The sequence below is a fragment of the Moschus berezovskii genome, chromosome 11 (assembly GCF_049115385.1).
Source record: "Moschus berezovskii isolate FMDL1 chromosome 11, NW_MosBer_1.0, whole genome shotgun sequence".
NCBI lineage: Eukaryota > Metazoa > Chordata > Mammalia > Artiodactyla > Moschidae > Moschus > Moschus berezovskii.
The window spans coordinates 36,249,398-36,275,562 of record NC_142470.1 but is presented as its reverse complement, the minus strand read 5'-3'; the positions used below and the strand labels follow the sequence as shown (position 1 = coordinate 36,275,562).

The window sequence follows — 26,165 nt, the reverse complement described above, 5'->3', positions numbered from 1 at the left end:
AACAAGCCTCTGATGGGCCGTGGAAAGGAGGGTTGGAGTGACCACTCACAGGTGGATAACGTCAACCGGACAGCAAAGTCTAGGAGGAACCAAAAGGAGGAGAGACAGGAAGCAGAGGCCGGGAGTGAGGGCCAGAACTACAACCACAGACCCTGGATGGACAGGTTGGGAACACAGACTTTGTGAAGGCAACCCACAGAGTAAATTCCTTATTTTCAGTTATATTTGTGAGTCCTCAAATAGCCATTTGAGTCTTCCCTTTTATTTGACTTGTTAGAGATAACTGGAGATTCACATGCTGTTGTGAAAAAACAATATTGGGCGATGTCTCACACACTTTGCCCAGTTTCCCCCAAAGGTGACATTTTACAAAACTCTAGCATAAAATCACAACCAGGATACTGACGTTGCTACAATCCACCAAGCTCAGGTTACCTCAGGGCTGCTTGTGTTCCTGTGTGTGCTCGTGTGTGTGTGCACACGCATTATTTGGTTCTTCCTTATATCTTCACGTCTCTGCTGAAATCTTCCATTTGTCTCAAGAGGGTTCACCCTTAATTCTTAGAGGATTATAATATATTCTTTGAAACATCTACCTGATAATTGTATCATCTCAGGGTTGGCATCTTTGATTGCCTTTTTCCTTCAGAGCTGTCGAGATTTTCCCGGTTTTTCATATTTAGAACAACTTTTCATTGTATCCTGTACATTATAAACATTGTTTTATGGGACTCTGGGTCTTGTTTAAAATGCTACGGAGAATGTGGATTGTTTCGTTCTGCTCTGTTTTCACAGGCACTGGATAATCAGCAGGCAGTTAGGTTCAGGCTGGAACTTCCTATCCACCTTCTGTGACTGTGGTTTCAATGTCAGTTTGGTTCCCAAAGCCTCTTTGAGATCTGGCTTGGGTGTTGTGCCACCCAGTAGTCAGCCTGAGATCTGAGTGGAGGTCTGTGCAGACCAAAGCCTGTGGTCAGATGCATGTACACACAGCTTGGCAGTAAGCCTCCCCAACTCTGAGAGCACTTTTTTGAGCTCCCTCCTCACATGGTCTCCAGAAGCACCCTCCTCCTGATATTCTGGATAGAATGCCTAGGCTTTCACTGCTCTGCTCTGTCATACAATCTCTTGAGAGCCAAGCAGTGAGAAAAAAGAAGAAAAACTAACGGGGACTCCATCCACGTTCTCAGGACCACAGTTTCTCTGGCCAAAAACAAGGGTTCCCTCCCTCGGGGGTTTTAGGTGCCTGGCCATCCCCTGCCGCTACTACAACATGCAGGACTGCTTAGGGACGAGGGTATGAAAGAACCAAAGAGATTTTTTTAAAAAGCAATTGAAAAGGAAAACAGGGAATTCCTCCACTTTGTCTAGTAGGAGATACCTTTTCCTGCTCCTCAGACCAGAAATAGAGGGCTCCTCTTTGAGCTTTCCTTCCATACCTGCTGTGTACATCTGGGCTTCACGTTAAAAGGATACCATTTACAGAGCATCAAAAAGTACAAAGTACCTAAGAATAGACCTAACAAAACAAGTGCAAAATACACAGAAAATCATAAAATTTTACTGAGATATTTTTTAAGGATCCAATTAAATAAAGTGATATCCCAAGCTTATAATTAAAAGACTGAATATCATAAATGTCATTTCTCAAATTGATTTTAGGCTTAAATGCAATGCCAATTAAAATTTCAACAGATAATTTTTTATTTTTGACACTAAAAATAGCATAACATAATTTGTTAATTCATTTGTCTAGAAGTAATTTTCTGTTAGGAGCAAAATAACTCTTGATTTTTGGACAAGCATTTTTTTGAGATATAATTCCAGTTTGTAGTTGCAAACTAATATTCTCTCGCCCCGGGGATACATTTTTCATCTTATTTATTTTTCCTTTTTATTTTTTTAACTGAAGTATAGCTACATAAATAATATATTAGCTTCAGGTGTACAACACTTGTATATATGACATTATGAATCAGTTGCCACAAGAAGTCTAGTTACCATCTGTCACTACAGAGTTGTGACAGCATCATTGTCCTTATGCTATGCACTACATCCCTGTGACTTATTTTTTAACTACAACTTTGTGCCTCTTAATTCCCTTTTTCCCAGTCCCCCACCCCTCTCCCAACAGATTTTTCTTTAAAGAAACTTAACAGCTTATTCTATTAAGCAAGAGAGTTCTAGAAAAACATCTATTTCTGCTTTATTGACTATGCCAAATCCTTTGACTGTGTGGATCACAACAAACTTTGGAAAATTCTGAAAGAGATGGAATACCAGACCACCTGACCTGCCTCTTGAGAAATCTGTATGCAGGTCAGAAAGCAACTGTTAGAACTGGACATGAAACAACAGACTGGTTCCAAATAGGAAAAGGAGTATATCAAGGCTGTGATCTTGTCACCCTGCTTATTTAACTTATATGCAGAGTACATAATGAGAAATGCTGGGCTGGAGGAAGCACAAGCTGGAATTAAAATTGCTGGGAGAAATATCAATAACCTCAGATATGCAGATGATACCACCCTTATAGCAGAAAGTGAAGAAGAACTAACTAAAGAGCCTCTTGATGAAAGAGGAGAGTGAAAAAGTTGGCTTCAAGCTCAACATTTAGAAAACTAAGATCATGGCATCCAGTCCCATCACTTCATGGCAAATAGATGAGGAAACAGGGGACAGTGGAAACAGTGTCAGACTTTATTTTGGGGGGCTCCAAAATCATTGCAGATGGTGACGGCAGCCATGAAATTAAAAGACGCTTACTCCTTGGAAGGAAAGTTATGATCAACCTGCTGCTGAGTCACTTCAGTCGTGTCCGACTCTGTGCGATCCCCTAGACGGAAGCCCACCAGGCTCCCCCGTCCCTGGGATTCTCCAGGCAAGAACACTGGAGTGGGTTGCCATTTCCAGCATATTAAAAAGTAGAGACATTACTTTGCCAACAAAGGTCCATCTAGTCAAGGCTATGGTTTTTCCAGTAGTCATGTATGGATGTGAGAGCTGGACTATAAAGATTCAATGGACATGAGTTTGAGTAAACTCTGGGAGTTGGTGATGGACAGGGAGGCCTGGTATGTTGCAATCCATGGGGTTGCAAAGAGTATGACACGACCGAGCAACTGAACTGAACTGAACAGCTTATTCTAAAGTTTATATGGAAGTTTTGATTTATAAAAAAGGCCAGTAATCAGAAATCTTCCAACAAGCAAAAGCCCAGGACCAGACGGCTTCACCGCTGAATTCTACCAAAAATTTAGAGAAGAGCTAACACCTATACTACTCAAACTCTTCCAGAAAATTGCAGAGGAAGGTAAACTTCCAAAGTCATTCTATGAGGCCACCATCATCCTAATACCAAAACCAGACAAAGATGCCACAAAAAAAGGAAACTACAGGCCAATATCACTGATGAACATAGAAGCAAACATCCTCAACAAAATTCGAGCAAATAGAATTCAACAACATATTAAAAAAAGATTATACATCATGATCAAGTGGGCTTTATCCCAGGGATGCAATGATTCTTCAATATTTGTAAATCAATCAATGTGATACACCACATTAACAAATTGAAAAATAAAAACCATATGATTATCTCAATAGATGTAGAGAAAGTCTTTGACAAAATTCAACATCCATTTATGATAAAAACCCGCCGGAAAGCAGGAATAGAAGGAACATACCTCAACATAATAAAAGCTATATATGGCAAACCCCCAGCAAACATTATTCTCAATGGTGAAAAATTGAAAGCATTTCCCCTAAAGTCTGAAACAAGACAAGGGTGCCCACTCTCACCACTACTATTCAACATAATTTTGGAAGTTTTGGCCACAACAATCAGAGCAGAAAAAGAAATAAAAGGAATCTAGATTGGAAAAGAAGAAGTAAAACTCTCACTGTTTGCAGATGACATGATCCTCTACATAGAAAACCCAAAAGACTCTACCAGAAAATTACTAGAGCTAATCAATGAATATAGTAAAGTTGCAGGATATAAAATCAACACACAGAAATCCCTTGCATTCCTATACACTAACAATGAGAAAACAGAAAGAGAAATTAAGGAAACAATTCCATTCACCATTGCAATGAAAAAAATAAAGTACTTAGGAATATATCTACCTAAAGAAACAAAAGACCTATATATATAGAAAACTATAAAACACTGGTGAAAGAAATCAAAGAGGACACAAACAGCTGGAGAAATATACCATGTTCATGGATCAGAAGACTCAATATAGTGAAAATGAGTATACTACTCAAAGCAGTCTATAGATTCAATGCAATCCCTATCAAGCTACCAATGGTATTTTTCACAGAACTAGAACAAATAATTTCACAATTTGTATGGAAATACAAAAAACCTCGAATAGCCAAAGCAATCTTGAGAAATAAGAATGGAACTGGAGGAATCAACCTGCCTGACTTCAGGCTCTACTACAAAGCCACAGTCATCAAGACAATATGGTACTGGCACAAAGACAGAAATATAGATCAATGGAACAAAATAGAAAGCCCAGAGAGAAATCCACGCACCTATGGACACCTTATCTTTGACAAAGGAGGCAAGAATATTCAATGGAGAAAAGACAATCTCTCTAACAAGTGGTGCTGGGAAAACTGGTCAACCACTTGTAAAAGAATGAAACTAGAACACTTCCTAACACCATACACAAAAATAAACTCAAAATAGATTAAAGTTCTAAACCTAAGACCAGAAACTATAAAACTCCTAAAGGAAAACATAGGCAAAACACTCTCCAACATAAACCACAGCAGGATCCTCTATGACCCACCTCCCAGGATATTGGAAATAAGAGCAAAAAAAAAAAAAACAAATGGGACCGAATTAAAATTAAAAGCTTCTGCACAGCAAAGGAAACTATAAGCAAGGTGAAAAGACAGCCTTCAGAATGGGAGAAAAAAATAGCAAATGAAGCAACAGACAAAGAATTAATCTCAAAAACACACAAGCAACTCCTGCAGCTCAATTCCAGAAAAATAAACGACCCAGTCAAAAAGTGGGCCAAAGAACTAAACAGGCACTTCTCCAAAGAAGACATACAGATGGCTAACAAACATATGAAAAGATGCTCAACATCACTCATGATCAGAGAAATGCAAATAAAAACCACAATGAGATACCATTTCACGCCAGTCAGAATGGCTGCTATCCAAAAGTCTACATGCAATAAATGCTGAAGAGGATGTGGAGAAAAGGGAACCCTCTTACACTGTTGGTAGGAATGCAAACTAGTACAACCACTATGGAGAACAGTGTGGCGATTCCTTAAAAAATTGGAAATAGAACTGCCATATGACCCAGCAATCCCACTGCTGGGCATATACACCAAGGAAACCAGAATTGAAAGAGACACGTGTACCCCAATGTTCATCGCAGCACTGTTTATAATAACCAGGACATGGAAGCAACCTAGACGTCCATCAGCAGACAAATGGAGAAGAAAGCTGTAGTACATATACACAATGAAATATTACTCAGCCATTAAAAAGAATACATTTGAATCAGTTCTAATGAGGTGGATGAAACTGAAGCCTATTGTACAGAGTGAAGTAAGCCAGAAAGAAAAACACCAATACAGTATACTAACGCATATATATGGAATTTAGAAAGATGGTAACAATAACCCTGTGTGCGAGACAGCAAAAGAGACACAGATGTATAGAACAGTCTTTTGGACTCTGTGGGTGAGGGCGAGGGCAGGATGATTTGGGAGAATGGCATTGAAACATGTAAATTATCACATGTGAAACGAATCGCCAGTCCAGGTTCAATGCATGACACAGGGTGCTCGGGGCTGGTGCACTGGGATGATCCAGAGGGATGGGATGGGGAGGGAGGTGGGAGGGGGGTTCAGGATGGGGAACACATGTATACCCATGGCAAATTCATGTCAATGTATGGCAAAACCAATACAATATTGTAAAGTAAAAAAATAATTAATTTTAAAAAATAATAAAAAAATAAAAACGACCAAACAGGTAGGACACTGTTCAAGAAAAAAGAGAGGAGGCTTTCCTCTAATGGAAATCAAGATTTTTTAAAAAAAACCTATAGTAATCATGAAGTGCAGTGCTGACACAGGGATATTCAAATAAGTCAACGGAACAGAATAACCCAATTCCTGGACACACTCCTTTATTCATGGTAGAGAGCCCTCCTGCTTCAGCTACTGATGGGTTAGCAAGTATGTATTAAGCGCCTATTTTGTGCTATGTGCCACGGTGTATGAAAAGTGAAAGTGAAGTTGCTCAGTCGTGTCCAACTCTTTGCCAACCCATGGACTGTAGACTACCAGGTTCCTCCGTCCATGGGATTTTCCAGGCAAGAGTACTGGAGTGGGTTGCCATTTCCTTCTCCAGGGATCTTCCCAACCCAGGGATTGAATCTGGGTCTCCCACACTGCAGGCAGACGCTATACCATCTGAGCCACCAGGGAAGCCACAGTGAATATGAAAGTACAAAATACTCTCCCAGTCCACTTAAAGTTTAAGATTTTGCCAACAGAAAAAAAGATATGCATGGATAAGGCAATCAGAGGACAAAACCCAAGGTAACAAATAGCAGCTAGATAGTATGGCTAAGAATGAAGAGATCAAAGAGACCTGGGTCATCAGGGGGTCCTCAGGGAGAAACAGGGCGTGAGGAAGCGGGTACACGAAGACACGGGCCTCAGGGAGAAGTCAGACACTGCAGAGAAACAGCTTGGGACAAGTATGGAGGGAAGAGTGAGAACAATACATAACAAACGACAGTGAGACATGATCAACCACAGCTCAACTGCAACACAGTAAGACCCTCCATCAGTGAAAGGTCTCTAACAGCCAGTTTCAAGAGTCATGACTTTCTCTGATTAAGAAAAAAAAAAACTCAATAGGGACTTCCTGGTGGTCCAGTGGTTAGGACTTTGCCCTTCCCTGGTCAAGGAGCTAAGATCACTCATATCTCCCAGGCAAAAAACCAAAACATAGAACAGTAGAAATATTGTAACAAATTCAATAAAGACTTTTTTTAAATGGTCCACATCAAAAAAAAAATCTTAAAAAAGTCACTAAAATTCTTGAATAGGTAAGAAACATAAAACTAGTTGTGTTGCATAAATATTTATCAGAGGTATAAAGTCTAGCTTTGAGGTTAGTTAAAAATATGGAGATAGATGGGAGAAAAGGAAGGAACATATCTGAAATACTCTTGTTAGGAATTAAAATCATAAACCAAGTACTTTGCAGGCAATAAATTCAGGTTTCACAGGTAGCTAAACAAAAAGTCTGAAGCAATATAAGGTATCCCATGGATTAAAATTAAAACAAGATATCTAACATTCTGGTTTGACCTACCAGTATTTACTTTTGATGTTACGTGAGCTACATCAATTTTCTGGGACCTGAAGAGAGGTCCAGCTTTTGTAGAAGGAGTGTGTGCTATATTCTTCCTTCGATCTTTTGCTTTACTTATCTTTGAAAGAGGTGCAAAAATACCTAAGAGCGAAGGCAGAATTTTAATATTAAACAACTGAAAGCATTTCAAATAAAGGGACAAGTACAACCATTCAGTAGCAAAACATCTTTAAGTTCTTTTTGAGTGTCTACTAGGTGTCCTTGCAGTGAGAGAGAGAAAAAAAAGTAAGAATCAGTACTTGGCCTCAGAGAGGTTACAATCTAGTTGTCAAGACTAACAACATACACAGTAATTCAAGAAGCACATAACATAATCAGGCACTGTGTGAAACTAAGGAAAAAGAGGAATGAGCAGAAGTAATAATTATACTTTTATACATTATAATTACTTCTAAGTACCAGCAAATAATAATGTACTATATAAGCAGTGGTCCCCAACCTCTTTGGCACTAGGGATCAGTTTTGTGGAAGACAATTTTCCCATGGACTGGGGTGGGAGGAATGGTTTCAGGATGATTCAAGTGTATTACATTTACTGTGCACTTTATTTCTATTTTTATTACATCAGCTCCACCTCACATCAGTAGGCATTAGATCCTGGAGGTTGGGGACCCTTGCTATACAGTATAAAAACTATTCTTCCATGTCACTTTATCTATAGCTCCTTAGGACATATTTTTTCCCATATTACATCTTTTTATGTCCATGTTTTATCTCCCTTCCAGACTTTCAAGACAAAATTCAAGATTACTCATCTCTGCATTCCCCCAATGTACCTAATTATAGTGCCTTACACACAGTAGGGAAATAAAATACTTTTGAATACAAAATATAATCTTCCCCAAAGGCTTATCCCTCAACGTCTGAAAATCAGAAACAATACACTGTGTGTTGGGGAGGAGAGGCATGTGGGGAGGGGGCAGCCTCTCTGCTGCAGCTGAGAGTATAAAATTCCATTAAAAAAGAAGTTTATCTGGACATAAAATTTCAGTATATATAAGCAGGCAGACGTTAGAAACAGTGAATATGAACTGTAAATACCAAGATTATTTGGCTAAGACATTTAAGAAGACAAAATAAAGTTATAATATGTGTACTATACATTTCCATTCAGTGTTTACACCTAAACTAACAAAGACACATTATGACCAAAATGTAATACATTAAAACAACTTGTTTTAAAACAGGTTTTTAAGGACAACAAAAAGTGAGTGCTCCATTTATAGCTAACAAGTGCAAACTATGCTGCTTTTCCACTAATCTTGACATTCTTTCCTCCCCTGGGTTCTACAGTACTTCCTTCTGATCTTCCCAGATCTTTTGACTTCTCCACAATGTTTTTTCTCTTCTGTCTCCTGACTATCAGATTTTTCTCTGACCTTCCATTCTTTTCTCTAAATTATTTTCCTTGCCAAATACACATACATTCTCAAGTCAAGGGTTTGAAGAAATAGATTATTTTATACTGTGGGATGTACATTTGTAAAATCTTACTGGAAGACAAGAATTCTGCCCTAATTTACTTTATGATACTAACTATAAGGAAATACTCATATTTAAGAGGTGCGAACAAGGTTACACTTATATATTATAAGGAGAAGATAGATTTCAAGAATCAAAGCAATTTCTAGTTTTCTACTATGACTCAATCACACTTTTGGAAATTATAAGAAAATAATTTAAATTGGAGGAAAAGACTGTGTACCTGAATATGCCAACACTGCAAATATTATAAGAGAAAACAATTATTTGGCAATAGAAGGAATGAATCAACTATATTTATGAACTATTACATCACCATTAACAACTAGAACAATAAAGATTACAGAGAAATATATGCCGGGAGCCAGCGAGGGAAATCCTACCTGTGGCAAAGGTCAACTGGGGAAGAGGCCTGACGGGCAAAGGCTGATCAGGACTCGAGGAACCCCCTGGACTTACCTGAGCATCTACCCCAAAGAAAACCGGAGTCTGACTGCTTTACTATCTTACGCCTCTTACCAAGTCCTCTAATACTTACGGGGGCTTCCCCCCAACCACCTTTCTCTGAAAACATTAATTCAGAGCTGTAGTTTAAAAGTTCTCCTCGGCTTAATAGGAGTGTTCCAATCCAAGCCCCTCTGATAGCTTTCTAACTTGTGTGACAAGTTTGTCCGGGCTCTTACAACTATGAGTGTGACTGTTTATAGCCTCCCAGCCATGCAAGGACAGAAAGCCTAATATTCTAAAATACAGGAATCTGTTGAAGAAGTTAAAATCATTAGAATAGTACTGAAAAAGATTTCATTGTTGAATCAATGCTTGCTGCAGTTTCCTCTATCTATTGTATCCTTGGAAATATATTAATCACATATAGAGAATATAAGTAGTAGCCTTTGATTTAACCACATCAGATCTTAAGTTAATAAATTCCTTTCTTGCAGCTCACTACACCGGTGCCTTATAGGAATGTAACTTTGTTATGTGTCTAGCACCTAACTTTAGGAAAGTCACCTTAAAAGAATATAAGCCTTTTACTTGCTAACTAACCTATTGTTAGGAGAGAGGGCCATAAAACTGTTAGCAGGCCCCCTGGCCAGAAGATGATGTAAACCACCTAAAACTTTTATCAGGAGACACACAAAAATAAGCCCTGATCCTGATAAGAATCAAGACTGCTGACCCCACGTGATTTTGGCGTGACTCTATACCTCCCTTTCTCTGTTTCTTATGCGCATAACTTAGGGTATAAAAGCAGCACTGGAAAATAAAGTTTTGGGCCTTGCTCACTGAAGTTTGGTCTCCCCGTGTTGTTCTTTCTCTTTTTCCATCCTTTTCTCTATTCTCCTTTTACTGGTTGAGATCCTTGGGGCGCTGGGCCCTCTGAGTTTACTTATCTGCCTGGGCTTCTAAGACCCACTCGAGGGGGTGCCCTGGTGGGGTGCCTCCAGTGATTCGAGAGGGCGCCTGCGGCCTACGTAAACAGAGCAAACCCTGTGCTGGGGTTTTATTGGTTTCCAGCGTAAACCAAGGAATCATCAGCCCCTGTCTCTCTCTCTCTCTCTCTCTCTCTCTCTCTCTCTCGCTGATGCCGACGCCGTTCATCCCGAGGATACCCTGGGCCATATCGAGGCTGGTCCCCGATAAATATAGAAAAATATGAAAAGCAAATTCAAGAAAACAAAAATTGAACTGTAAGTCTGACTGCATTATGATTATATCTGTGAGAAGTTATATGTGTGGATATAGGAAAGACTGAAAAAAATAAAAAACCAAAACATATTTATCAGTGCAGACTATAAATTATTTTTCAAATTTGTTTGTGTCACTAAAATCACAATAACATTGTGATTATCCCACTATATAGTTCTCATCCTCCTTGCTTTTTTTAATTAACTAAATCATTTGAGAGAAGCAAAACTAAATTTAAAGCAATGATTGGATACAATCAAAGTCCAAAGTGTGCACCATATACGTGCTAACCTTCCTGTTTAGAATCTCATGCTAATCAAAACAGTGATGGGATTCTCCTCAGATCCTCACATATAATTATAAGGCTTAACTAAAAATAAACATTTAAGAAAGAATTATTTTTGAACAGAAGAGCAATGAATTTCTAGATAAACATAACCCATATTGTTTACCCACAATTTCTCCTAAAACTCCACTACAATTTTAATAAGAAATAAAAACATAAATTTTAGAGAAAAAATAAAATTTAAAAAAAGAGAGAAAAACACTGAAGCTTCCAAAGAAGTTTCCAAAAATAGGGAAAAGGAAAACGCAGAAGAAAGACTCTGAAACTTGTAAACAGCAATGTGGAATCTCAAGATAAGAGCTGGCAAAGTACTGCCTGAGAGCCAGGTCCTCCCTGCCACCTACTTCTGTAATGTTCTGTTGGAACACAGCTACACCCATTTGTTTACATATTGTCTATGCCTGCTTATTCACTACAATAGGAGAGCTGAAGACTTGCAACAAGAGACTAAATGGCGTAGCAGTTCAGTTCAGTTGTGTCAAACTCTTTGTGACCCCATGGACTGCAGTACACCAGGCCTCCCTGTCCATCACCAACTCCCGGAGCTTGCTCAAACTCGTGTTGATCCAATCGGTGATACCATCCAACCATCTCATCCTCTCTCGTCCCCTTCTCCTGCCTTCAATCTTTCCCAGCATCAGTATCTTTTCAAAGGAGTCAGTTCTTCACATCTGGTGGCCAAAGTATTGGAGCTTCAGCTTCAACATCAGTCCTTCCAATGAATATTCAGGACTGACCTCCTTTAGGATGGACTGGTTGGATCTCTCTGCAGTCCAAGGAACTCTCAAGAGTCATCTCCAACACCACAGTTCAAAAGCACCAATTCTTTGGTGCTCAGTTTTCCTTATAGTCCAACTCTCACATCCATACATGAGTACTGGAAAAAACATAGCTTTGACTATACTGACCTTTGTTGGAAAAGTAATAAATGTCTCTGCTTTTTAATATGCTGTCTAGGTTGATGAGCTGTGGTGTTGGAAAAGACTCTTGAGAGTCCCTTGGACTCCAAGGAGATCCAACCAGTCCATCCTAAAGGAAATCAGTCCTGGGTGTTCATTAGAAGGACTGATGCTGAAACTGAAACGCCAATACTTTGGCCACCTCATACGAAGAGTTGACTCATTGGAAAAGACCCTCATGCTGGGAGGGATTGGGGGCAGGAGGAGAAGGGGACGACAGAGGATAAGATTGCTGGATGGCATCACCGACTCGATGGACATGAGTTTGAGTAAACTTCGGAGTTGGTGATGGACAGGGAGGCCTGGCATGCTGCGATTCATGGGGTCGCAAAGAGTTGGACACGACTGAGTGACTGAACAAACTGAATTAGGTTGATCACAGCTTTTCTTTCAAAGAGCAAGCATCTTTTAATTTCATGGCTTCAGTCACCATCTGCAGTGATTTTGGAGCCCAAGAAAATAAAGTCTGTCACTGTTTCCCCATCTATTTGCCATGAAGTGATGGGACTGGATGCCATGATCTTAACTTTTTGAATGTTGAGTTTTAAGCCAGCTTAACACCTAAAATATGCCCCATAAAACCTAAAATTATTTACTACCTGGCCCTTAACAGAAAACATTTGCCAAATTGCATTAGACAATAGTGTATCACCTTCCAAATACTGAAAGAATGTGAATTTCAACCTATTCCTGATTCCACTAAATTATAATATGAAGGGTAAGGGTAGAAATTAAAATTTCTGGAATGGAAACTCTCAAAAAATTTACTTCCCATGAGTCCTCTATGAAAAAGCTACTGAAGGATGTGATCCACCAAAACAAAGAAGTCAACAAAAAAAAAGAAAAACTGACTTAGAATAGTAAGAATATCAAATCTTTCTCTTCATATTATGAAGTCAATAGATGTTTAAAATTGGAAAGATTCCTATAAATATATTAGTCAAAATATTAAATGAACATCAGAAGATAACAGCTAAAGAAGTAAAAAACATTCTTGCCTCTAAAGAATGGGTCTTGGAGTGAGGAAGTGCAAGCCAGGGGAGGGTTTCATTATTGTTTTACAACACAATTTGACTAATTAAACTAGGCATTTGTGTTTATTTTTGTAATTATTAAAAGGAATAAAAATAGTTTTATCAAACATTAAAAATTATTATAAAATTTTCATAATTGCCTAAACTGAGAAGCAACTAAGATATTCTTTAGTAGGTGAATGGAGAAATAATGGAAGTCTGTGATACCTCCAGACCATGGGAGTATTATTCAGTGCTAAAAAGACATGAGCTATCAAGCAATAAAGAGATATAAATGCAAATTACTAAATGAAAGAAGCCAATATTAAAAGGCTACATACTGTATGATTCCAGCTCTATGACATTCTGGAAAAGACAACAGTAAAACAATCATTGATTGTCAGGGGCCTGGGGTGGTGGGGGGAGGGTGGCTGAATAGGTGGAACACACAGGATCTTGAAGGAAGTGAAAATACTCTATAAGATGGCATTGTTGGACACATGCCATTATATATTTGTCCAGAATACACAGCATGAAGAGTGCATCTTAAGGCAAACTTGAGTGATTATGATATGTTCATGTAGATTCAACAATTACAAGAAATGTACCCTCTGGTGAAGGGATGTTGATGAAAGGGGAAACCGTGCATGTGTGGGGCAGGAGGTTTACAGGAAGTCTCTGTACCCTCCTCTCAATTTTGCTATGAACCTAGAACTGCTCTAAAAAAAATTTTTTTTAATATTGTTATACAATTTCTATAATTAAAAAATCTAATACGTGCTAGAATTAACAGATCAAAAGGAACAAAACAATCCTGAAACAGACTGTAGCATTTAGAAGAACTGAATTCATATTAAAGGAAGCACAACAAGTCAAAGGGAAAAGGACAGATCTAGAGAGAAAAAAAAAACCTGTTGCTGAGAAACCTTCGGCTCCTGCTCATCAGGGGGTGCTCCACCGCTCCTGCTCCCCACACCTTAAGTAGTGTAGCAAAGACTGGGCTCAGACTGCTGAGCTGGCTTGCCAGGAAGGACTGTGCCCACTTCTGTATAATCCAACACATGACCCTTGCCCCCCAACCTGCCGTTTACATATGTAAAGGGGAATGGAGGAAGGGTCCTTGGGGATCCACCTCTGTCCTAATCACGCATGCCCCTCCTTGGGATGATGGGGTGAGGGAGGCCACACACGCTCTGCCACAGTCTAAGCCTCTCCCCGGGCTTTGATCTACACTGGCTCTCTCCACTGCTAATGGTTTTGGTCTTGCCCTTAGTCTGCTGGACAGTTGCCAAAATTAGCTAACAGAGGAAAATTAAATTCTTAACCTCATACAACTAACCAAATAAACTCCAAATTAATTGACTAATACAGTATTTAAGAATAAACACATTCAAAAGAATAAAATATATAACCTATAATGAATCCTTGGATTAGGAAGAATGACCTACCTTAGCATTAAAGTAATTTTAAGAAATTATAAAGGAAAAGTCATTTTTAACTGCATAAAATTACATGTCCAAAAACACTGCAGATGGAGTTCAAAGAAAAATGACAAACTAGGCAAAATATCTGTAGTAAATATAAAGGCTTAACATCCTAAACATGTATTCATATTTTAAAAACTATTATCAGTTTAAAATAACACTAATATCCCAATTTTTTAATGGGCAAACAATATGAGGAATTATTTCTTGGGAATTACCAAGACAATACAAAAAATACATGTGCTACAACAGAACATTTTAGACATTCTACTTCATCACAATCAAGAGAAATATGAATTCAAACAAATTTCACTTATCAAATTAGAAAAATTAAAGGAAATGGAATCATATAAAAAAATCCTACTTTCAAAAAATATTTAAAGATTTATAGAAATTCTAATAGGATGTCTAGTCAAGGCTATGGTTTTTCCAGTGGTCATGTATGGATGTGAGAGTTGGACTGTGAAGAAAGCTGATCGCCGAAGAATTGATGTTTTTCAACTGTGGTGCTGGAGAAGACTCTTGAGAGTCCCTTGGACTGCAAGGAGATCCAACCAGTCCATTCTAAAGGAGATCAATCCTGGGTGTTCATTGGAAGGACTGATGCTAAAGCTGAAACTCCAATATTTTGGCCACCTCATGCAACAAGTTGACTCACTGGAAGAGACTCTGATGCAGGGAAGTATTGGGGGCGGGAGGAGAAGGAGACAACAGAGAATGAGATGGCTGGATGGCATCACCGACTCGATGGACATGAGTTTGAGTGAACTCTGGGAGTTGGTGATAGACAGTGAGGCCTGGTGTGCTGTGATTCGTGGGGTCGCAAAGAGTCGGACACGACTGAGCGACTGAACTGAACTGAATAGGATGTCAGTTAAAAATGCAGACTACCTACTTATAATCCAAATTTTGTGGAAAAAAAATAAACAGAAAACATATACAGGTGATTTTACATTTTTTCTCCTTTTTTAATGTTTTTTAAATCTAATGACATGGACATTTTTTATAAAGAAAAATTTTAACAGAGCTAAAAATGAGGCTCCAGCTTAAGTGTATGATGAAAGGAAACTGGTGAGCTTCCCAAATGGCCAGGCTCCAAAACAAAAACACTCCAAGCCACACTGCACCCTTGGCACAGAGGCCATGTCGTGACCTTGGATATGGCTTTAGAGACAGCAGATACTATCATACCTTCTGTCCTGCAGTAACAACAGGATCCCCCATTTGATACATTGATAACAGGTAGAAGGTAGTTAACATTTTTCAGGTGCTTACAGGGAACCAAGCACTTTTCTAGGTGCTTTCTGTATTTATCAATACATTTAACTCTCACATGAACTCTGTAGGTTTGTTATCCTCAATTTACAGAAGAAAACTGGGGCAACACAAGAAGAGAAAGAAGGTCCCATAGCTGGTAGGGAGAACAGGTGATTCACACCGCAGCCATCGGGCTCCGAAGTCTGTACTCTTCATCACTGTCCTGTACTGCCTCCCTATCGAGCTGCAACATGAAATATTGTGCAAACAGGGAAATTAATGTTCTGGGAAAATATTCTCAACATAGTAAGTGACAAAATCAATTAGAAATCAATGTGTCAGAGTATGTGTGTGAGAGAGAAAGAAACAGAGAAAATAAAATTAAGCAAACATTTGTCAGAGAAAGAATCATTCCAGCTCAGAAGCACAGTAATAAAGTTGGCCTCGCTTGCTTTTCTAATTTTTCAAGTTCTTCAGCCTCTAGAGTACTGTAGTTCTTTGGTAATAAAGAATAAAAGCCCTTCTTCAGCCATGACACCACCACCTGCAGGATTCAGGAAGGTCCACAGAGCTGGGTGCACTCCTAGTAAGACATACTCTATCAGTCACAAGACTGCTCAGTAAGAAAAGGGCAGTCTCTTCATTCACTTATAACCAGGGAGAATGCTTTATTTGAAAAATAATGAAAAGAGGTGAGATATGTGAATAGAGTAACATGGAAACTTACATTACCATATGTAAAACAGATAGCCAACAGGAATTTGCTGTATGGCTCAGGAAACTCGAACAGGGGCTCTGTATCAGTCTAAAGGGGTGGGATGGGGTGGGAGATGGGCAGGAGGCTCAAAAGGGAGGGGATATATGTATACCTATGGTTGATTCATGTTGAGGTTTGACAGAAAACAACAAAATTCTGTAAAGCATTATCCTTCAATTAAAAAATAAACTAAGACAAGAAAAAGTCTATGAAATAGTTGAAATGGGTCATTAAATGCTGTGCCTCAGTTATGGATCAAATTCAACCATAAAAAAATTTTTTTTAAATCAAAGAGTAAAACTGTATTACTTTAAATTAATTCTCATCAAATTAGGCAGTATCTACCTTACCATATTTGGGGGCACATTTAAAGTACTGGACTTTTCCAACACTTCCGTTGTTTTTTCCTTCTGGTTCATCCAACTCAATGCCAGCCCACTGTCCACTTGCAAATTCAGTTGTTCCACAAAATCTCAATGTTCCAACCTAAAGAAATATAAATCAGGGTAACTTTTGAGTATTACTTGTAATCCTAAATTTTCTACTCTTGTAACTTTATCACAGAAGTCTTTAAAAAGCACTCACTCAAAGCAGATTTCAGAAGAAGGAAAATATCACCAGGGATAAAAACAGGCATTAAATAATGATAAAAGAGTCGATGGACCAAGAAGGCATAAGAATCCTAAATCTATATGCACTTAACCACTAAGGCAGGAACAGTGAGAGTCACGCGTGCTGCATTTTCATACAGTAGTAATTTGTGGGAGAACCACTACTGAGGAAGAGGGAGCTGCAAGGGGATACCTGCAGACTGGAAGCTTGTAAACGCACTCAGCCCCGCCAATTTTCTCCCATTTAAATATAGATGCCTTCGTTATTCAGTTTGACTAACAGTTTATATTCTTAAGTGATACTTTATAGTAACCGTGCATCTAAATCTCATGTTTTCCATTAAGTATCTTTCTACCTATACATTGAACTTAAAAACAAAGCAAAAAAATCCCTAAACCACACTGCACCCTTGGCACGTAAGCCACATCCTGACCTTGGACATGGCTTTAGAGACGGCAGCTACTATCATACCTTCTGTCCTGCAATAACAACACGATCCCCCAGCTTCAGGCCAAGTGACGTCAGCATTGCCTTGCTAGTAACACGATCGTAATTTGGAAGCAAGGGCTTTGAGAGATCATATGACAGAGGCGCGGCGTCCAGCAGCATCTGCTTGATTTCCTTAGCAGTGGCCGCGGCATCGGCCATTTCCAAGGGCATCTCGACCGGGTCTGGGACAACGTCAGCGGGGATCTGCCCTTTGTCATTCTACAGATAAAGAGAAACTTTTCAATTCATATCGGCTCAGAGCTCTACACGGCCACCTAAAAGTATTCTGGGAAAAAACTTAAGCTAAATTCATCGATCATTTATTTATTCAAAAATATTCACTAAACACCTACTACCTGCCCATTCTAAGTGCTAAAGACACACACAGTGAAGAAATCAATAGCTCCACCTTCAAAAAGCACACAGCCTAGTAAGGGGCAGACTATAATCACATAAATAAAATGTATGGTGTATCAAGGGGTGAAAAGTGGCAGAGAGAAGAACAAGGCAGAGAAGAAGAACATGGATATGGGGGCAGAGAAGGCCTCGGTGCTAAGCGGCACTGGTGCAGAGGCCTAGGGAGGTGAGGGAACATGGGACAGGTTAGCTGGTGGGGATGGCAGTCCAGGCTGAGGGAAGAGCAGGAGCTCAGGCTGTTAGTGGGTGGCGTGCCTGGAGAAGGCACTTCTGGAGATAGAAGTTACGAGACTGCCTGGCTTCCCAGCCCCGGACCAGACACTCCTACTGGTCTCCTGAGTCTCCACCTAGGCTCCGTGACCTTGACCCACCCTGCCCACTCATGGAGCGACTCAGATTTCGAGAACAGAATCCACAGTTTCAACACTTCTACAATTGGGGCTGGGATTTATCCTACAGCAAAAAAAAAAAAAAGGTCAGTCACAGAACCCACTAACATTTGCACAGTGTTTATATAAGCAAAACTCCCCCCATAGATTCTCACTTGGTTATCACATCAAGAAAAAGCTTGTGAATAACAGAGATAAAAAACCTTGCCTGTTACAAATTTGTTTTTATTGCAGCAGCAGGGACCAACTAAACAAGTAAAATATTACTACCATTTCCAGTTTGCCAATTAGGAGACTCAGGCAGGGAGAGATGAATGAGTGATAGCTCAGCGTCATCTCCATGATTACTGCTGACGACACTCAGTCAGCCCACATTCACTGCAGCCCACATCCAGCAACCACTGGACCCTCAGCTCTTCTCCTGCTCCATGCCATCCTTCCCTCAAACAAGCCCTCTTTCTTCTATGCTCCCTAACCAAAAACTCAGATTTTATCAGAAACATTCCAGACTGTAATCTTCTCTTAATGAGATGAACCAAGATTCTTTGGCTCAGAACCTTTTCCCCTTTTCTTCTCCTCTGATAATTATCTTCAAATGACGCATGTGGATAAAAAGAATGAGGCTTTTAAAACACTTAGTTTGCAAGGGCCTCACATTTTTTATTTTAAAATTCAAGTCAGTTTGGTTCTAAGTAAAAATACGGTAGGAAGATATGTTATCAAATTTGGGGGATGGTGATGAACTATTTTGATCCCCAATTTCAAAGTACAAAATATAAAGAAAGTTATCTACAGTGCTAATACGTATTCTTGAGAAAAAGAAAGAAGGGAAAAAAACTTTTTTAAAATCAACAAACCTGTTCTGTTAAGTTGTAGGCTACTTTTACAATGAATATTTCACTTCAGATTTTTAAGTCCTCACCTTTCTAGAGTAAGTCACACACTTCTATTAATTCCTAGATAAAATTTAGCCACTAAAACTTCAGTGTTTAAAAAATACTAAACACTAGAAAGGGAATGCCAAAGAATGCTCAAACTACCGCACAATTGCACTCATCTCACACGCTAGTAAAGTCATGCCCAAAATTCTCCAAGCCAGGCTTCAGCAATATGTGAACCGTGAACTTCCAGATGTTCAAGCAGGTTTTAGAAAAGGCAGAGGAACCAGAGATCAAATTGACAACATCTGCTGGATCATGGAGAAAGCAAGAGAGTTCCAGAAAAACATCTATTTCTGCTTCATCGAGTATGCCAAAGCCTTTGACTGTGTGGATCACAATAAACGGTGGAAAATTCTGAAAGAGATGGGAATACCTGACCTGCCCCTTGAGAAACCTGTATGCAGGTCAGGAAGCAACAGTTAGAACTGGACATGGAACAACAGACTGGTTCCAAATAGGAAAAGGAGTACATCAAGGTTGTATATTGTCACCCTGCTTATTTAACTTCTATGCAGAGTACATCATGAGGAATGCTGGGCTGGAAGAAGCACAAGCTGGAATCAAGATTGCTGGGAGAAATATCAATAACCTCAGATATGCAGATGACACCACCCTTATGGCAGAAAGTGAAGAGGAACTCAAAAGCCTCTTGATGAAAGTGAAAGAGGAGAGTGAAAAGGTTGGCTTGAAGCTCAACATTCAGAAAACGAAGATCATGGCATCTGGTCCCATCACTTCATGGGAAATAGATGGGGAAACAGTGGAAACAGTGTCAGACTTTATTTTTTTGGGCTCCAAAATCACTGCAGATGCTGATTGCAGCCATGAAATTAAAGGACGCTTACTCCTTGGAAGGAAAGTTATGACCCACCTAGATAGTATATTAAAAAGCAGAGACATTACTTTGCCAACCAAGGTCCATCTACTCAAGGCTATGGATTTTCCCGTGGTCATGTATGGATGTGAGAGTTGAACTGTGAAGAAAGCTGATCGCTGAAGAATTGATGCTTTTGAACTGTGGTGCTGGAGAAGACTCTTGAGAGTCCCTTGGACTGCAAGGAGATCCAACCAGTCCATTCTAAAGGAGATCAATCCTGGGTATTCATTGGAAGGACTGATGCTAAAGCTGAAACTCCAATACTTTGGCCACCTCATGCGACGAGTTGACTCACTGGAAAAGACTCTGATGCTGGGAGGGATTGGGGGTGGGAGAAGACGGGGACGACAGAGAATGAGGTGGCTGGATGGCATCACCGACTCGATGGACATGAGTTTGAGTGAACTCCAGGGGTTGGTGATGGACAGGGAGGCCTGGCGTGCTGTGATTCATGGGGTCGCAAAGAGTCAGACATGACTGAGTGACTGAACTGAACTGAACTGAATAAAATAATAATGATGTCATGTTAACATAAGAAGACTTATTCATGATTATAGAATTTCATCTTTTTCTAAAGTAGTGGCTAAGTTAAGGTCTGATCCAAGGGCTACTACTGACCCACATGTAGATATCTTTTTTTTAAGTATTAACTACTAAAAGTGGGTTCAGTTCAGTTCAGTCCAGTTCAGTCTCTCAGTCGTGTCCGACTCTTTGCGACCCCATGAATCACAGCATGCCAGGCCTCCCTGTCCATCACCAGCTCCCGGAGTTCACTCAAACTCATGTCCATCAAGCTGGTGATGCCATCCAGCCATCTCATTCTCTGTCGTCCCCTTCTCCTCCTGCCCCCAATCCCTCCCAGCATCAGGGTCTTTTCCAATGAGTCAACTCTTCGCATGAGGTGGCCAAAGTACTGGAGTTTCAGCTTTAGCATTAGTCCTTCCACTGAACACCCAGGATTGATCTCCTTTAGAATGGACTGGTTGGATCTCCTTAATCTATTAATTACTTTGGGCTTGAATTGGTAATTTACCTCCATGACATACCTCACTGCATCTTACTGGATTCAAAACACTCTCTCTATTAATGGGGTTTTGCCAAGAGTGGCACTAGCAAAAGCAAGCACCTATCACCTTCACACTCCGATCAACTCCTGGCCTTTGTGCACGCCACTCCCTCTGCCTAACGGGCCTTTCTCAGCTCCCTCCTGTACCTGGTTAATTCTCAACTCTGTTTAAGTATTCAAGTTTACCTATGACAGAAAGCAGTCTTCATAAGGCTTGGACAGACTCCCCTCCCAAGCAACCCCATGACACTCTATGCCACACCCCGCCCGTCCCCCATCCTAATACATTCAACTTGACACACTACAGTAAATCTGCCTGCTCTTTTGTTTGTCCCCCCTGTAGATGATATTCTATTTCAGGACAGAGACACACTTATTGCCCCAGTGCCATGTATTGTCCCAGATGCATGTATTCTCCCAGTGCCTAACAAACAACAGGGTACGAAGGATGGAGGGAGGGAAGGAGGAACAAAGGGGTTGATTAAATAATCAATGGGGTTAAACAGAGAGAAAAGTGGCAAAGAACTGGGGAGGGAAGGAAGAACAGGAAAGCAAGGAAAAGAGAAGGGGAGGAGGCTTTTGCTAGCACTGCCCACTGCTGCCACTTCAAGAAAATGCACAGACCCAGTGAAGAATCCCTGCCAGAGCAAGTCACTGCTATTAATACAACAGAAAAGAACATGCATAGCCACTCTGGTGAAGACAATAAAATACCAAACGATTTGAAGTTTATGAAGTTCAGTCTTGTGTGTTAACTTTGTAAGTATGTAACTTGATCGTGAAAAAATCAATTTTTCCTTTAAGTCAATTTTAAAGGTTTACTCCATTCTTAAATAGGCCTTTTTTAGACTGTCTGAAATAAAACTTCTTTCCAAAAGAATTTAAAATATGGTTTAATGCAGAAATATAAACTTTAATATATGCACTTTTATTTAATAGCTAAAGGCTTTATAAATAAAGCAAACGCCTAAATGAAAGATACTTTTAAACTCAAAGATGATAAACTCTAAAGAGCATTTTATTTAGCTGAATGAAAATAAGGCTAGTAGAGCTTATCAATATAAAAGGACTGAAATTCACTGCTATGCCTTAAACTTATTTGAGATAAAAGTTTATCATTATTACTCTTTATATGCAGCACAAAAAAGACATACATTATTTACTCATACAAGGTTCCACAACAACATCCAGATTCAACTCTCTCCTGGGAGATAATGTTAGATGTTTTCATTCTTTTTAATATCTTTCACTTTTAATTTAACCTCTTACCCTAAATGCAGGATTTGCTCCATGCTCCAATAAGCATTTCACGGTACCTGCACACAAGTTATATGCAGCAATGTGCAGAGCTGTTCCAAAATTAAAGTCACTGCAAGTGGCATCCACATCTGTAATTGAACATCACAAGTACATCAACAAAAATTTTAGTTAATCTATTATAATGTGAAAGGAGGCAGGTTGGGTTGGATTTATTTGGGGGAATAGGGGTATAAGCTATTGACGAGACTTAAACCAACCCACTAGAAGGACCTTCTCATAATGGGATAAAACCTGCATATTACAATCTCGTTAACTAACTTTTTTCTTAGTATAATAAAATTTCACTGTCAAACGGACTCATGTTATCATGGGTTTTCTAACCATCACAAACTGAAGTATACATAAAAGCAATTAATGGCAATAATTCGTATTTGTAAAAGTAACTATCTTAACACACTCTTTCACTAAACCTCTTGCATATTTGCCACAACAATGATAAGGTAGCAGGGTTTAGATCAGAGACTAGCAAACTGAGGCTCATGGCCAAATCCAACTCATCATGTTTTCATAAATAAAGTTTTCCTGGAACACAGCCACTTGCATTCATTTATATATTCTCTGTGGCTACTTTCACACCACTCTGTAGAATCAAGTAGTTTCAACAGGGACCATGTGGTCCACAAAGCCTGAAATATTTACTATCTGCCTCTTCATAGAAAAAAGAAGGTAAAACAACGGAGACTTCTCAAACCTGAAATAAATTAAAGTGTAATTAAACATATGCTACATGCTGTATTCATTCACAATACTTTATGATGAATTTGGATTTCACAGTAAGAATGACAATCTTGCAATTCTAAGAACATTTTAAGAACTTTCAACAAATCATCAGGATGCTATACATAGATACAAGATATACCCCAGATTTGAATATCCCATTTCGATTGTTTTTTATAACATGGGTTTAATATACCTCCGGTTCTGCTAATCCTACCTGAATCAAACGACCACTTCACCACCTTACATGCCCTATCCACAACTGCAAACAAACCAAGTCAAACTCAGAACACTCTCCTAGGTTATGAAAGACGCTGTACTATCAACAGAGGCTTTCTTCCTAACATCATTCAAAAAGTGAAAACGTAAAAAGGGAAAGAGGAGCTGGACAACTATATGAAGCAGAGGTTAAAAACAACATTCTGGGAAATTTATCTACTGAATCTCTAAAACAAGTCTTCTACAAATGGAGGAAACACCTCACACAACCTTCATAAAGTAATACTACTGAACTTGTTATTTTTTCTCTAAAGAAAACTGCCCCACTGAAAGGAACCAGGACTGCGATTTAGACATTCTGATGTTCAATTTTGAGACATCAAGCACCATCAAGACAAGAAGAAAAAAAATGAAAATCTATCCTTTAATGGAATCACAGAATTTCAGAACTGAATACCACCTAAAATAAATATTCTTCAGGATTTCAGCGCTCAGCTCTGAAGGTTTTATTGCTCTAAACTTCTAGCTACCCAACTAAGACAAAAGAACTATACATAGATTCAACTACACTTTATAAAATCCATGTTATACTAGGGAATGTGCAGAGATATAAAAAAATGAGATAACACTTTATTTTGCATGTCTCTGTACTAAATCTTTTGTGAAAGGATAGTAACTAATCTTCAATTTAAAAAATTCAAACTATTTCTGGAAAATGGGATTGGAAGTCATATTTAACAAGATGGATCACAAGTGAAAACATCTTTGAGTTATAATTTTTCTGCCATCAATAATGTGTTCAATTAATAACATCCAGTGGTGATCTTGTAGTACTTGCCTTTTGGTTTAGATGTCTTCAAAATCACTCTTATAAGCTCAGGAACATCAAAATAAGCAGCATAATGCAAGGCATTCATGTTTGTCCAACGACTCCGCAAACTAACATCTGCTCCCAGATCAATAAGCTGAGTTGCAAATTTTACCGCTGTATCAACATCACCTAGAGAAGGTTTTCTAAATTACTTTTCTTCAATACAAATGTTAAGTTCCAAGGGATGCCATCTACTACCTCATCTAAAAAGCCAAGGCAAACATCACACTGAATATACACTTACAACTCAAAAACTATCACTTTTACAAGGAATTTATTCTAACAAAATAATCATACTCAAGGATATTGATAAACACATAGCTGTAAAGATGTTCATCACAGCACTTTTTATTAGGAATAAAATTGTGAAACAACCTAAAAGTACAATAAGATGACACTGGTTAAATAAATTATGAGACATCCATATAATGGAACAGTATAGAGCCATTAAAACCAGTGGACCAGACCCCCGCAACTCAGAGCACACTCTGTGGACCACTGCCAGTCCCAAACTGTAATTTGCACCTTTGATAATGTTTCTCTCTTTCCCTGTGTAATCATTTCCTCTGAATATATTAATTGAAATGCAATTTTATGCTTTTGATAAAACACTTGGGCTTGTATTTTATGTCTTTAATTTCATTTTTCTATTACAAGGTCATTTTTATTTTATTTTACAAAAGTATCAGTCCATGATGGACTGCAGAAAGAAAAACCAGAAGAGCCCTTCATCGTCAACAGTTCAAGAAGCACTGTCTCAGACTATTGAAACAGGGAGAGGCATTCACAATGTATCACTAAGAGGCAGCAGTATAGCACGGGAGGATACCAGTTCTGGAAACTATGCACACATGTACGCAGCACCAGACCTCAGACAGACATGAAGACCAGGGTCTGTAGGGAATGGGATGCCTGGAAAAAAGCATGAACTGTTTTACCTTGCTGGAAACCCTCAGGAAGGTTCTAGGTGTTACTAGTTACTCTCACCTAGCAAGCAGGCAGGCATGAAGCCTGTTCCAGAAAAGTTGGGAGGTACCAGGAGACTATAAAGACTCCCTCAAGAAAAGGGAGGAGCAGGAACAAGGTGTGCGGAGGACCTAACTGAATCCTCGCCTATTCAGGGAATATTATCACCATCACCTAGGTGCCCTTGCAGGGACTGGTTGACATAAACATACAAGCACAAACATAGATGTCTCAAGCCATTAACAGACTCGCCACATACTTACCAATACCATGAGCTCCAGATTTGCATGTATAATGCAAAAGAGTCATGTCTGTCAATCCATCTCTGTCATTCACGTTGCAACCTCTCTTAAGAATCTGAGGAAACCAAGGAAGATACAATTACAACATAAGAGTCTACTGATTTCAGACCAATACTGAGGAACCAGGACAGTCAGTCTTACTGAATTAGTTCTCAACGAATCCTGGAGGAAGAAATGGCAACCCATTCCAGTATTCTTGTCTGGAGAATCCCATGGGCAGAGGAGCCTGGTGGGCTACAGTCCATGCGGTCGCAAAGAGTCAGACACGACTTAGAGACTGAGCATGCACGCACAAAATGAGTAGACAGAACTGACTTCTCTTATGGATGAATTTTAAGTCTGCACCCAATAACAAAAATGAAAATTGAACTTGTCACCAGACCAAAGGAAACTCTTGAAGAGTATTCCCAAGTAATTTGTCACTCAAAATAGGTTCCTTAACCTCTCAAAGGACAAGAAAATTTCCTTTCTAATGGGAGTAACAGTATTTGAAAAAGTATAAGCCCCCCTTCCTTAACACATGATAGTAAGCTGGTCAAGGAACCCAGCATTATTCTTTTACTTCTC

At 39.2% G+C, this 26,165-nt stretch overlaps 1 protein-coding gene across 5 annotated transcripts in view; it reads right to left on the bottom strand.

The window, feature by feature from the left end:
• Positions 1–26,165, bottom strand: part of CLIP4 (CAP-Gly domain containing linker protein family member 4) — a 78,464-nt gene that overhangs the window by 40,534 nt on the left and 11,765 nt on the right. For 4 of the 5 annotated variants that reach the window (XM_055400102.2, XM_088841263.1, XM_055400101.2 and 1 more), the window contains exons 4-9: positions 25,560–25,653; positions 24,298–24,459; positions 22,473–22,591; positions 17,496–17,732; positions 16,763–16,898; positions 7,366–7,506 (exon numbers count right to left, since the gene is read on the bottom strand). In XM_055400102.2, coding sequence (XP_055256077.1) covers positions 7,366–7,506; positions 16,763–16,898; positions 17,496–17,732; positions 22,473–22,591; positions 24,298–24,459; positions 25,560–25,653 — 889 coding nt within the window. The remainder of the gene's footprint in view (positions 1–7,365; positions 7,507–16,762; positions 16,899–17,495; positions 17,733–22,472; positions 22,592–24,297; positions 24,460–25,559; positions 25,654–26,165) is intronic. The other variant, XM_055400104.2, reaches the window with a different exon arrangement.